General features: G+C 36.1%; 4 protein-coding genes and 1 non-coding gene across 6 annotated transcripts; all 5 read right to left on the reverse strand.

The window, feature by feature from the left end:
- Positions 1-85, reverse strand: TRNAM-CAU. The gene is given in 2 exon segments: positions 1-36; positions 48-85. It is a non-coding gene; the product is annotated as a tRNA-Met (tRNA).
- Positions 86-215: 130 nt separating this feature from the next.
- On the reverse strand, positions 216-1,003 carry LOC125609320. The gene has a single exon (XM_048780627.1). The coding sequence runs from the start codon at positions 800-802 to the stop codon at positions 482-484; it is 321 nt and encodes a 106-aa protein (XP_048636584.1). The 5' UTR covers positions 803-1,003; the 3' UTR covers positions 216-481.
- Positions 1,004-2,865: 1,862 nt separating this feature from the next.
- Positions 2,866-4,321, reverse strand: LOC106444793. Its single transcript, XM_013886225.3, has one exon. The coding sequence runs from the start codon at positions 3,427-3,429 to the stop codon at positions 2,884-2,886; it is 546 nt and encodes a 181-aa protein (XP_013741679.2). The 5' UTR covers positions 3,430-4,321; the 3' UTR covers positions 2,866-2,883.
- A 207-nt stretch (positions 4,322-4,528) lies between these two features.
- Positions 4,529-6,950, reverse strand: LOC125609322 (novel plant SNARE 11-like). 2 transcript variants are annotated; one of them, XM_048780630.1, is made up of 9 exons: positions 6,539-6,950; positions 6,264-6,450; positions 6,135-6,172; positions 5,952-6,046; positions 5,722-5,801; positions 5,588-5,644; positions 5,420-5,504; positions 4,966-5,040; positions 4,529-4,879 (listed from the first exon to the last, which is right to left on the reverse strand). In XM_048780630.1, exons 1-9 carry the CDS (start codon positions 6,613-6,615, stop codon positions 4,848-4,850), a joined length of 726 nt encoding a protein of 241 aa, XP_048636587.1. In that variant the 5' UTR covers positions 6,616-6,950; the 3' UTR covers positions 4,529-4,847. The 2 variants fall into 2 exon arrangements, with proteins under 2 accessions (XP_048636587.1, XP_048636586.1); XM_048780629.1 differs by having other exon boundaries at positions 5,412-5,504; positions 6,539-6,944.
- A 1,036-nt stretch (positions 6,951-7,986) lies between these two features.
- On the reverse strand, positions 7,987-11,029 carry LOC125609321 (histone-lysine N-methyltransferase, H3 lysine-9 specific SUVH5-like). Its single transcript, XM_048780628.1, has 2 exons — positions 10,758-11,029; positions 7,987-10,368 (listed from the first exon to the last, which is right to left on the reverse strand). The coding sequence occupies exon 2, from the start codon at positions 10,363-10,365 to the stop codon at positions 8,200-8,202; it is 2,166 nt and encodes a 721-aa protein (XP_048636585.1). The 5' UTR covers positions 10,366-10,368; positions 10,758-11,029; the 3' UTR covers positions 7,987-8,199.
- Between the last annotated feature and the right edge of the window lie 979 nt (positions 11,030-12,008).

Consider the following 12,008-nt stretch of genomic DNA (forward strand, 5'->3'; position numbering starts at 1 on the left):
TGGGGTGAGAGAGGCTCGAACTCTCGACCTCAGGATCACTCAATAGCTATGAGACCTACGCGCTAGCCAACTGCGCCACCACCCCATCTGATGATCTATACATTCTTATTGTAAGTGTAACAAACTTGTGTCAGCTGATAGTCTCTTCTGTTCAGATGGACAAGTAGAGAACCATTAACATCTTGCACCGGCAAAGAAGAATCTTCCTAGACTTGCTAAATTGTATGTAAAGCGCCAAGAAAACATCTCCTTTTTTGTATATATTCAAATCTCTAACGAAAGAAAATGATTCTGAAGAGCTCAGATTCGTTTGGTTTTATAATGGATTTCAGGTAATTTTTCTAGAATATTCGTTAGGAAAATGAATGTACATATATGAACCTTGACATTGGGCGGTGGGTTATCCTTACAGTTTGAAAGGAACGTACAATTAAGTTAACAACAACAAGAACATGAGAAGAAACAAAGGAGATAATCTGACTTATTCCTTTATTGTCTCTCCAATTTTTATCTCATCTCTTTGTTTCTTTAGATCCTCAAAGCTCCAATCCCTTCTAAGCCCACTGCTTCTTGCCAGCTTTGGCTCGTCAAGATCCCTATAGACCACGGCGTCCGCGCTGTAGAGCCTGCGATGTCCCATTTTGACCCGTCTCACCGCTGGCAACATTGTTCGGTTCCTTACCATCTTTTCATATCCTGACGTTACGTTTTTTCCTTTAATGTTTGAATCTTTAAGGCTTACTATGTCTATGTCCGAGTCTGATCTTTGCAGGGTGTGGCAAGTGAGGCAGTTCAGGCTCATCTTCCTACAGGAATTGAACCTAAGAATGAGAGAAATTCGTAGGGTGTTGTTATCTAGTGGGTTTTGATTTGCTTGTATCGTAAAGGCTTTGAGGTGTTACGAAGAAAACTCAATTCCCAAATGGTAACTTTTGTCTAGGGTTGTGGTTGTTTGATTGACAAGAAAAAAACAAATGTGACCTTTTTGGGTCGTGTTTTGCTTATTTTTAGTGTTCAATATCGTTTTGTGGATAAAAAGAGTTTTATGAGTAGATGCTTTTTATAGTCATTCTATTTTTATCTTACAGCTAATTAAGAAAACTCTAGATCTTCTTATCTCATGAACAACGAAACTCCACAATCATTGTGAAAAGATACATTATGTTTTGTTTATTTTTTCGTATGAATCATTAAATGTTATATCTCTCATGTTTTTTCTTAAGTTCAAGTTTTTTTTGTAAAATTAATGAGAATCAATCTTGAATATAATGTTCCAACAGTTACGAGAGATATATATCTGTTTTCGACGTTTTAGAGATTTGATACTGTATACCTGGCTCCAAATCTTGAAACTCATGATTTCTTCATACCGACCTATATAATCTTAACATATACTGTCGCTCACAAATTTACTTATCTGAAGAAAAAAGATCATGAGTTTGTGACCCAATGCTATTAACTTACGATGGTAATCAGGGCGCTAGCTAGGCTGCTGTGAACAGTTATCTAGATCAGATCGTATTTGAAAATGACATTCCTTTTGTGAAAAAACATCAAAACAATTTGAACATATGCATTGCCTTAAAAAAAAATTTGAACATGCATCTCATGTGTGACGACCTAAATAGTAAAATACCCCAAGAAAGATGGAAGTTCTAATTAAAATAATCAGATAAAAACAAACATATTTAACCTTGTAAAAATACCCGTGAGATATAACTGCAAGAAATTAAAATAGGATTCTTGATGCCTCCAAACTTGATTGATATAAGCTTGTCTACCATGATTTGGTACTTTCCCATGCATGATGAATTGGGCCTGAATCATGGCATTAGTGAAGATGCATGAGCTTCGCTTTGTGCCAACCATGTAAATTAAGGGTTTCTTGGAAAAGGAGCTTTAAGGGCAGTTGATATGTCTCTGTCGATGATGGGGTGTTGGGTCCAAGAGATGGGTGCAGGGAATCCGGATGATATATGATTCCAATCCAATAATCCATAACAAGTAAACTCCACAGTTGGTTGTTTCTTTTGAGCAACACTCCAGATTATGTACAAAATACTGATATCCAGTCGACAAAGATTGTATAAGATGGTACAATTAAGATTTAAGACTAATATAAATATCTTTCTAAAAAAATAATTTTGTATGTATCCTTATTACATGTTAGTATCTTGAAGTCCATATAGCTCAAAAGACGAAAACATGGAAAGTTTCAAAAAAAGAAGAAGGAGAAAACATGGAGAATGATTGAAATATGACCCTTGAAATACTCTATAGGTGTTAAATTTATAAAAATTAAAAGGTTGAAAGGTTTATTAGGGAAAAAAGTAGAGAAGTGGAATTGGTGATGATGACATGGGAGAGGGATGGTGCAACCGTGTGCGTATGTTTGTCGCCACTCCTTGTCGGACTCTCTTTTCTATGTCCTCTCACGTTCCCCTATTTCCCGTTCCTTCTTCCCTTTTTGTTTCTTGCAAATAGATTTATAGTATTATAAAAAATGGGGACTGCTTCATTCACGTGTTTGGTAGGGCTTCCATGCACATGTAACCATGTTACTGCTTCTCGTTTTTGTTAAAAAATATTTACAAAGCCATCAAACTTTATCTATTACTCGATAACTGAGTGTTTGTACTTTCTATGGTTTAGAAAACATTACCATATGTTTCAAGTACTTAATTGGTTCAATGACCCTTAACGAAAGTAAACATTTGAGTTTTGAGAATATATAGCGTGTTTGAGCTTGGCTGGTGACACAAGATTCATGTAAAAAATCAACATTATCATTATGAAACATATTAATCAAACTATTGATCAACAAAATAAAAAGCATTTAGCAAAAAAAAAAAAAAAGAGACCAAACTGAAAATAACCTAGAGTTCAACCTCTGTACAAAGGAGATCTTTGTTGAAACAAGATTCTTGATTGTCGGAAAACCTTGATCGGACTTGGAAAGTACCAACCATTTCCCTTGCTCGTCACCGGCGCCGGAGAAGACAACAGTTCTCCGGCATCAGAGACTGCGACTGATCTCGACTTCCTCATCATCATCGTACCAGTCTTGCTTTTACTCTCTCTTCTGAACATCCTCCAGAGCGAACGACCAGGTCCGGTTTTCTCAACCAGTTCCGGTTTAGTAGACCGGAGAAACGGAACAGACATTGATGTGGATCTCCTAAACGCCGGCTCGCATTCGATCAGGCTGGAAACGCGGCCAACCGATCCGACATCAGCGAAGGGAACATCTACGTCGACGGAGGCGCGTGGGGTACAAGAACACGGGATATCGCGGGCGCAGTCGGGGCAGAGTGAGGAGAGACGTTCGTGGAGGCAGTAAGGACAAACGCCGCCACCGCAGATGAAACGGTGTCTAGAGCATTTCTGCCAAACGCTGCTTCCTCCTCCTTCGTGGAAACGCAAATCCATTAGAGTGTTTTTATGTGTTCCTTTCTTTCTCTCTATTGCTTGCTATGTCTTCGAAACACAACCGTTCGTTTGGACTGAAAGCTAGAGAAAGTTAGAGAGAGAGGCGGAGTTTATAAAGGGAATTTTTTATTTTATTTTAGATTAAGCCCCACTTTATTTTTAACCTTAACCTTTTGGTTAAGTGAAACGTTTTTGTTTCCCATATCGATACATTTGCTTTTAACGAAGTAAGTAACACTTCTACATTTCACTTACTAAACACATTGTCAGTTCTTGAGATTATTCAAAAATCATTGGTTTAATTCTACTTTGAGATAAAACGATTTTACGCTCAAATTGTGATTTTATTAATGGCAGATGACTCCAGACCGCATAGAAGTTATGGAGCTTGGAACTTCCAAAGTTAAAAAAAAACAAATAAAATTATATCTGCCTTATCATCAAATTGGAGCCTATGTAAAGAGATACGGAATGCTAAGAAGTATAAGTGTGTTAAGCTAAAATATGCTAGAATGTTGAAGCCAAAATACAACTTCTACTAAGCATAATATGAATCAAAATTTGGATAAATCCAATATTGTGATTGCTTAGTAACATTTTTAATGTCTTTCAAATTCTTAAAACGAAACCTACAACTTAGATTGCAAAAATGTACCCCATAAATGAAACGGTAAAAACATCACCAATTATTCTATTTTCGTTCTAAGATAGAATTTAGAGTAAAAATGCTCATAATCTATTCTAATTTTTATTTTATAACTGAGTAAAAAAATAGGTTTAGTCCATAAATAGAGTAAAATTTATTATGTTTTGTTCATTTTCTTTTTCATTCTAAAATAGAGTCGCATTGGAGTAGAATATAATTTTATTATAAAATTATTTTATTTCGAAGAAAAAAATATAGTAGAGTGATCCACTAGAGATGATCTAATGAGTGATGATTTCTAGCTAGTTTCAAGTAGAGAAAGGATTCATCAATGGTAATCCCCTATAGATAGGTACACAAACAAGAGAACGAACAAAGTCGAGAGTACCAGCAACCAAATACACTTTTTCACAGACACAAATAATGCGAGTCGTCTACTCCTACAAGTGAAAACAGAGGAACAAATAATTATAATTACCAGAACAGGAAACATAGACTACGTTTACAAAAATACACATTGATAAAACACATAAAAGAGTCTTTGTTATACAAACACATGAACAAAAAAAATAGATTGGCTTTTGATCCTTGTTTTGTAACGAAAGGGCATTTAATTCCTCCAGTCATGAGCCATGAGAACAAAAACTTGTTAATTTACTCAAGTGAGTGAGGCGGTTTCATCTACAGCGGCAAGAAGCGTGTGCCCAAACGTTTTCAGTAATGGTTCCAGAGTAGACGTCTGTTCATGGCTGGTGGTGCTAGGCCCGGTATGTCACGGATGTCTTTGTTGTTTGGGTTCACAATCTATCCAAAAGGGGAAAAAAGAAGATTTTGTGGGTGTTGTATATAGTGTGTATATATGGGTAAGAAAGGAAAGTTGAGAGGTGTACCTTGACGATGATGATTGCTATGACACCAATGACAATAAGGCAAAGAAATGCCATTATACATTTGTCCGTGGCAACCTGAGAGTAAGAAGAAGAGCAGAAAGTAAGTAAAGGGGACAAGAGGAAGCTGCTGATAATTAGAAACTGTATGAAAGAGAAGTAGCTGAGCTTCCTTTTACCCTAAACTCTCTTAGAGACTAAAGTTCATTGTTGGAAGTTGAATCTTTATTAAATCATAAATAAGCTATTTTTATAGGTTACAATACAAAGAGATCATCATAACCTAAATTAAAAAGTACCTTAAACTTAACTAAAAAAAGGAAAAAACACCAAACGCTTAATCTAACGCTAAAAAGTAAAATCAATAAGACCGGTAACTCAAACTCCAAAACCATATCTCGTTATCATTGTATCAAGAAGAAGTAAGAAGAAGATTTTGGGAAACAGACCTGCCTACCAATTTCTTTGACCAGCTTGGAGGCTTTCTTGAGTGAGAAATGAATAGAATCGAGTTCGTTAACCACTCTACTCATTTGGTCGGTCTGAACATTGGTGAAAAGGTAAACTATCTTTAGGTGTGGAATGTTGTAAAGAACAACAGAGATTCAGAAGAGAAGCACAAAACCTGAGCCTTGAGAGCTGCAGAAGTATCTGTTCCCACATTTATAGTCTCCTGAACAATCTGTTGTCATAGCCACAATAAAAAAATACAGTGAGATTCTGCTTTTATGAAATGGGAAAATGGACATTAATAGTGACCTTTTTGCCTCTCTCAATGGCTTGATCAGTGTCATCCATCATGGTGTTTCCTTTATTCATAAGTTCTTGATTGGACATGTCTGAAAACGTGATTAAAGCTCTCAGTAAATTCTCTTGGTAGGTAGGTAGGTGCATTCATATCATAAAACAAAGGAATTGATTATCAAAAAAAGTACATAAATCAAAGAGGAGAGAATGAAAAAAAAAAAAAAAGAATGAAAAAGGCTAACTGGAAGCTAATAAGACATTCTCTTCCATGTTGTCTTCAGCGGGTCCATCAAAAAGATCAACTCGCTTATTATTGCTAGCTAAATTGGATGAATATCTGCATAAACCATCCTCAATATCATCAATCACCACCACAAACATAATTAAAAAGCAACAACTCCAACAACTGTGACGGTGTCACGTACTTCTTCTTAAGAGCAACATATGAGTTTAGTTCCTTAACCTGCACGAACCAAACACCATCACTTGATCACATAATAAAACTCAGAAAATAAATGAATAAGTAAAAGTAAAAAAAAAAAAGAAAAGGTTACCATAGATTGACGTCTGTCGTTCAACATCCGGTTAGTGTTGGCATCGTTTCCACCTTCCAAGCTTTTGACTTCCCTATCGAAATCTTTAATAAGGCTCTTGCAGTCACGCATTTTGTCAGTGAGTTCTTCCAGCTGCCTACTCTGCCTATTAGCATCTTTGATCTTCTCCAGCTTCTGGAATCCATTCCTGGTCCCCAAAAACAAAACATTACATTAACATGAGTAATCATCATTAATTCATTATGAACAGATAAGAACTGGAAGAAGGTGCTCACGATAAAGCACGGAAAAGGTCATTGATCTGTCCTTCGATCTCAGCAAGCTCTTCGCTAACCGCCGATATTGAATCCATCTCTCTCTCTCTTTTATATATAACCCAGCCACACACAACAGAAAACAATGTGCTCTCTTCTTCTTCTTCAGATCCCTAATCGAATCATCATCTCGCTCTTCGAACAAAACATTTGATGTCGGTATTACAGAACAAAACGTCGTACCAAATGCGTTGGATTATATAATATATATACTATTACAGATCTCGGACGACCAATGTGGGATGTCTTAAAATTTCGATAACGTAGGAGATAGAATTATGTGAGCTCTTTTGTTGCCATTTGATTTGGCTCCAACGGGACGACGACGAAATAAGATAAATAGAGAGATTTGAAAAAACCTGGGCTGTCGGGAAAATCAGTGGGACATGATAGGACGTCGTTTGTCAGTATTTTGCACTCTTATAACGTGGGACGTCGGATTGTTCACCTCTCAAGATCTAACGGCAAGTAACTCTTGCAGTAGCTTATACGATCACTCGACTTTACAAGTAAGAATGTAAGATAGATTGCAAAGTCTCCCTACCTTTAATTAAAAACCAAATCTAAGCTTTAATCTAAACCTTGTGACAATAAAATAAATAAAAAAGCTTTAATCTAAACCACATCAGCGTTCCATATTTTCGTTTGTCTGTCGCAATGGTTAAGATACAATGACATCATCATTGAACAATTTTGGAATCAATCAATAAATAAGTGGATGAAGTTAGACTGTAAGATTTTTAGCAAAAAAAAAAAAAGAAGTTAGACTGTAGTAAGGTCATGGATTCAGTTCACACAAAACATTCTCTTGGGAATATATGTGGGAATACTAGGTTATATATAAATGTTGTCACACACACAAACAGAGTTGCAAACTTGCAATACATAACAATGCAAGTCTCTATTGAGCTATGATCTGTTTAATTGAAAATAACATATATTCGGACTTAGATTTATTATCTGAAAAGTGCTTTTCAACTGTTTCTAGCTTAAATACCGATTCCTTACTAAAAGAACGCTGCTAATACGATACTATTTATTTTCCTTATATTTTATAATGAGTTGTTAGTTCATCCAACCTAAAACTAATTGTTGATAGGTAGATTGGTTCGTTAATGTCTTTTTCAACTTTCAATATTGAAAACCTTATTTCTAATATGTTCTTTTCAGATGTAGTTCTTTGAGCGTCAATTTTACAATATTCAAATAAATATCGATAAAGACTGATTCCTTGTTATGTTACGTGAATATTCAATCTAAAATTAATTGGTGATAAATAGATTGACTCATCTATTTTATATACTAATTTAATATCTTTTCTAGCTTTTAATGTAGGAAATTTTGTCTCTAATACGTTAAACAGACTTAACTTTCATGAATTTAAGTTGACAAAGAAACAATGCAGTGTATGCCAGTAAAAAAAAACATTGCAGTTTATGGAAGGAAAAAACCTAGGATTAGACCATGGTGTGAGTTTCAAGAAAATAACACAAACAGCAATTGACTATAGTATAAAGACTAATAATACCAAGTCTATCAGGCTATTACTAATTCACTAAACATAAGATGAAAGAATAAGCAGAAGAAGAACATGAATACAGGCCAGCAACATCAGCTGCTTATCAGTAGAGCCTACCACTGCACTTCGCCGAACCACAATAGCAATTCTTCACCTTGACATTACCATCAGCGTCCAACACCTGGCCAATCTTATAGTTGTAATAGTACGTTAGTTCCTTAAGCGGAGGTATATTGTCCTTCGCAAAGAGCATCACATGAGGGATCCTCATATCCTCATGGTGGTACAAAACATCTTGCGCGTACAGATTCGGCGAGCAGCTATGGTTTATAAACCTCCCTACGTTCCCTTTCCTCGCAGCGTCTATGGTAAAGAAGCTGCTCTCATAGAAGCTACTACTCCCATTATCAGTCCCAATGTCAAATAGATACTCGTCTTTACCCGCAAGCCTATCAGCTTCGTTTTCCTGTAGAAGCTCCCCTGCGTACTCGCAGATGAAGCTCCCCGAAGGAATAGACTCTAGAGACCTCACTCCCCATCCTCTCGACTCGGTCTTGAAGATCTCTAGCTGGATCTTGATCCCTCTCTGCGTGACGCGGAGGTAGCAGTCAGGCGGGCATTTGCAGAGAGGGCCACACTCGTAGACCATAGGCTTTCTAAAAACAATCGCTCCATCATAATTATACGGCAACTCTCCATCGTTTTTCGCAACGCAACTGCAGTTTTTCGAGTCTTTGCAGCGCTTCGTGCAGCCGCAACCCTTCGGAGGAATAGGCTGGCACCAATCCGGATATATCATGTTAACAGTGTAGTCAAACACAGGAGGCTTCTCATCGTCTATCTCGTTAACAGCGCATATAGGCAACCTCTCTTTCCCTCCAGAGATATCTTCGCAGCAGAGACCGTCGCGAGCCTTTGATGATTTTGCTTTCTTAACCACTTTCCAAGTAAGTTCAGGCTGCCCGGCGATACGCCGCAGCCTGAACTTGAAAACAAGCTTACCATAAGATCCCACTTCTTTCCAAAACTCTTCAACAAGATACAACCCATCGTAGACATAGTTTTTGGTGTTATTATCAGAAGGTGGTGTCTTCTTGTTGCCTCTTATGACTCTCACAGGGTTCTGTTTGTCTATACTGTTCGCCAACGCGAGGTTTCCTCTCAAGAGCTGCTGGTCTTTAGGTTCGTTGGTTATGTTCCCCTGTTGAAACTTTGTAGATAGGTTCCCACCTTGGCCTGTGTAGATCAAAACGTCGGAGTTACAAAGGTCGTCGTCGTAGCCACCAGAGGCTACTATACTCACGGCGAGCAGCTCCTTGTTGGCGTCTCTCATGTAGTCAATACCAGCTTGGATTGCTCTGTGTATGCCGAGAAAGTTTAGTTCGATTCTGTATTGGAACTCGTCGCCTACTTCGACTCCAGGGACGGTTCCTATGAACTGTGTGCCGACGTTGAGGTACTTGCCTTTGCTCTTGACGATCTTTGAAGCCTCTACGGAGACGTTGAAGTTTTTGCCGTTTTTTTTCCTTGGGTTTGCTTCATCCTCGCGGATAAGCTTTCTACAAGCTTCACTGAAGAGACGTAGAGTTTCCATTACTTTGTCCCTAGCGCTAGTGTCTCCCCTAGGACGTGAAGGAGCAGTAGATAAAGTCTCACTATCTTTCCTACTAGATCCTTCACCGTTATCTCTATTAATCTTCTGGAGAAGCCTCAAGGGTGAAGGCAGTACAACACCTTCCGTTTTTTTAAATTTGCTTGCTGTCTCGTTTGGTTTTGGGATTATAAACTTTGGTTTCTCAGCTTCCAATGGCTTCGAAACATGCGTCGACATGCTTTTGGTAGGATCCAGTGTTAACTCTTTCTTGGAGGCAGAAGCATCATTCACGGTCTTTCCATAATCGGAAAACTTGGTTCCTGTATTTGGAGGGAAGTCTCTTACTGCAATAATCTTTCTCCCACCAAGCTGCTTTATCCCAACGCTTCGCCAGCCACCGTTCATATCTTTCACTTGTTGTTCAGCACCCTCTGTTACTACCTCAACAAGCTTTTCATCAACCTCAGCTTCATCAGACACATTGTTCTTCATCAGCTCCGTGCTTGATCTGAGCCCAGTGGAGCTTGGTCCACAGTGAGGTGGGAAGTCTCTCACAGCTGCAGCCTTAAAACGCTTGGACTTGCGGCGACCCATAGGATCAATGAAACTACCATTGTCCAATTCTGGTGCTGCTTCTTTCTTCGTAGAAAGAAGTTTTGATGACTTGTTCTCCATTCCCTACCCATGATAGAAACAAGATTATATAAACCAAAATAACACCAGCCTAGTAGTTATGGTAAACAACCCAAACACTAAAAGAAGAGACATATGCATGTTTAGTAAATAACAACAGTGGTTATTTACACAAACTTAAAATACTAAAAAGGGACACAGACATAAGCATGTTTTCAAGCTTTTATGACAGACAAATCTCGAATCAAAAGCGTTTGATTAAACAACAGATCAAACCTTTTTTCTATAATTCATATATATAGAAAATTGAACCCAGATCTCTGAATTGTAACTACATTGGTCTGATTAACAAAAACGTAATCAAAGGGAGACCGAGAGAGTAACGAAACACCGATCCACCATGCAACCAAAGCAAAAGGAAAAGCAGATCTTACCGGGGGGAAGGAAAATAAAAAGATGGGGGCGGAGAATCTGAAGGAGATCGGGGGAAGAGCGGGAGAAGTGAGTAGAGTATTACTCAAACTGTAAACAAAAGAATAAGCATTGTTTTCTCAAAACTTTTCTCCACTGTTCATACAAAGTTTACACAAGACAACTGTTGTTGAAGAATGTATGTTTTTAGAGATGAAGGGTTTCTCTTTTTTATTTGTCAAAAGAGATTGTAGGGTTCTTTTTAGTAGATTTTTATTTTTTAGAAGGTAATCTTTGAGAATATTCTCCAAATCTAAAAATTCCAACAATATTTTTTGGTTTATGTATATCCTTCAAATATTCAACTTTCCTAACTAAAACTCTAATTTTCTTTTCTTTATAAAGATACATTCTTTATATGCATAAATAGCATTTTAATAAGACATGCTTAATCTTTCTCATAATTGTAATATCATATAATAAATCAGCTTTAAAAAACATACACTGTTTATTATTTTTTATGTTTAATAATTATACGCCAACATTTTTATATAAAAAAATATGATTTATAGTTTATGCGTTCTAAATTCTACAAATTTAAAATATATTTTTATAAGCATAATTTACATGAAACATAAATATTTAGAGGTTAGTTATATAATAAGTATACAATTATAGAATTATTTTCACTTTTTGTAATAAAAAAAAAGTTTTTATGAACGGTATATTAAAAAAGAAAACATAAAGTTCACAATAAAGGTTAAAGTTTCTTTTTCATTACCAATAAACTTAAAATCGATATTATTATAAAAATATATTTACATATTTTCTATTTTTTTTTAATCTATATTATATATAAATAGATTAAGCAAATCTTTAAATTGTTATAAAATTAACTCTTAGTGATTTTTGTTTGGTAAATGTAACATTGGTATACTTACATAAAATACTTTGTTTTTTTAAATCATAATTTTTATAAATCAAAATGTAAATACTTTTATCAACAGAATTTAAATGTACACAACTTAAGGGTATTAAACATCTATAGTAGTTAGTTAATAGGAATCCAGTAGAATTACATAATTACATTCAATCATCGTATTTAAAAAAAATTGTATTCAGAAAAATCACCATAAACAATAATATAAGAAAAAGAAAATATTAGGTTAAAATAATTTTCTCATCTTTTAAACTTGATTTATTATGTTCTAAATATTCCAGTGATATGCATGTAGAAAAAATAGCCAATTTAGGTTTCTAAAATTAATTTCGAT

The sequence above is a fragment of the Brassica napus genome, chromosome A5, assembly GCF_020379485.1.
Source record: "Brassica napus cultivar Da-Ae chromosome A5, Da-Ae, whole genome shotgun sequence".
Lineage (NCBI taxonomy): Eukaryota > Viridiplantae > Streptophyta > Magnoliopsida > Brassicales > Brassicaceae > Brassica > Brassica napus.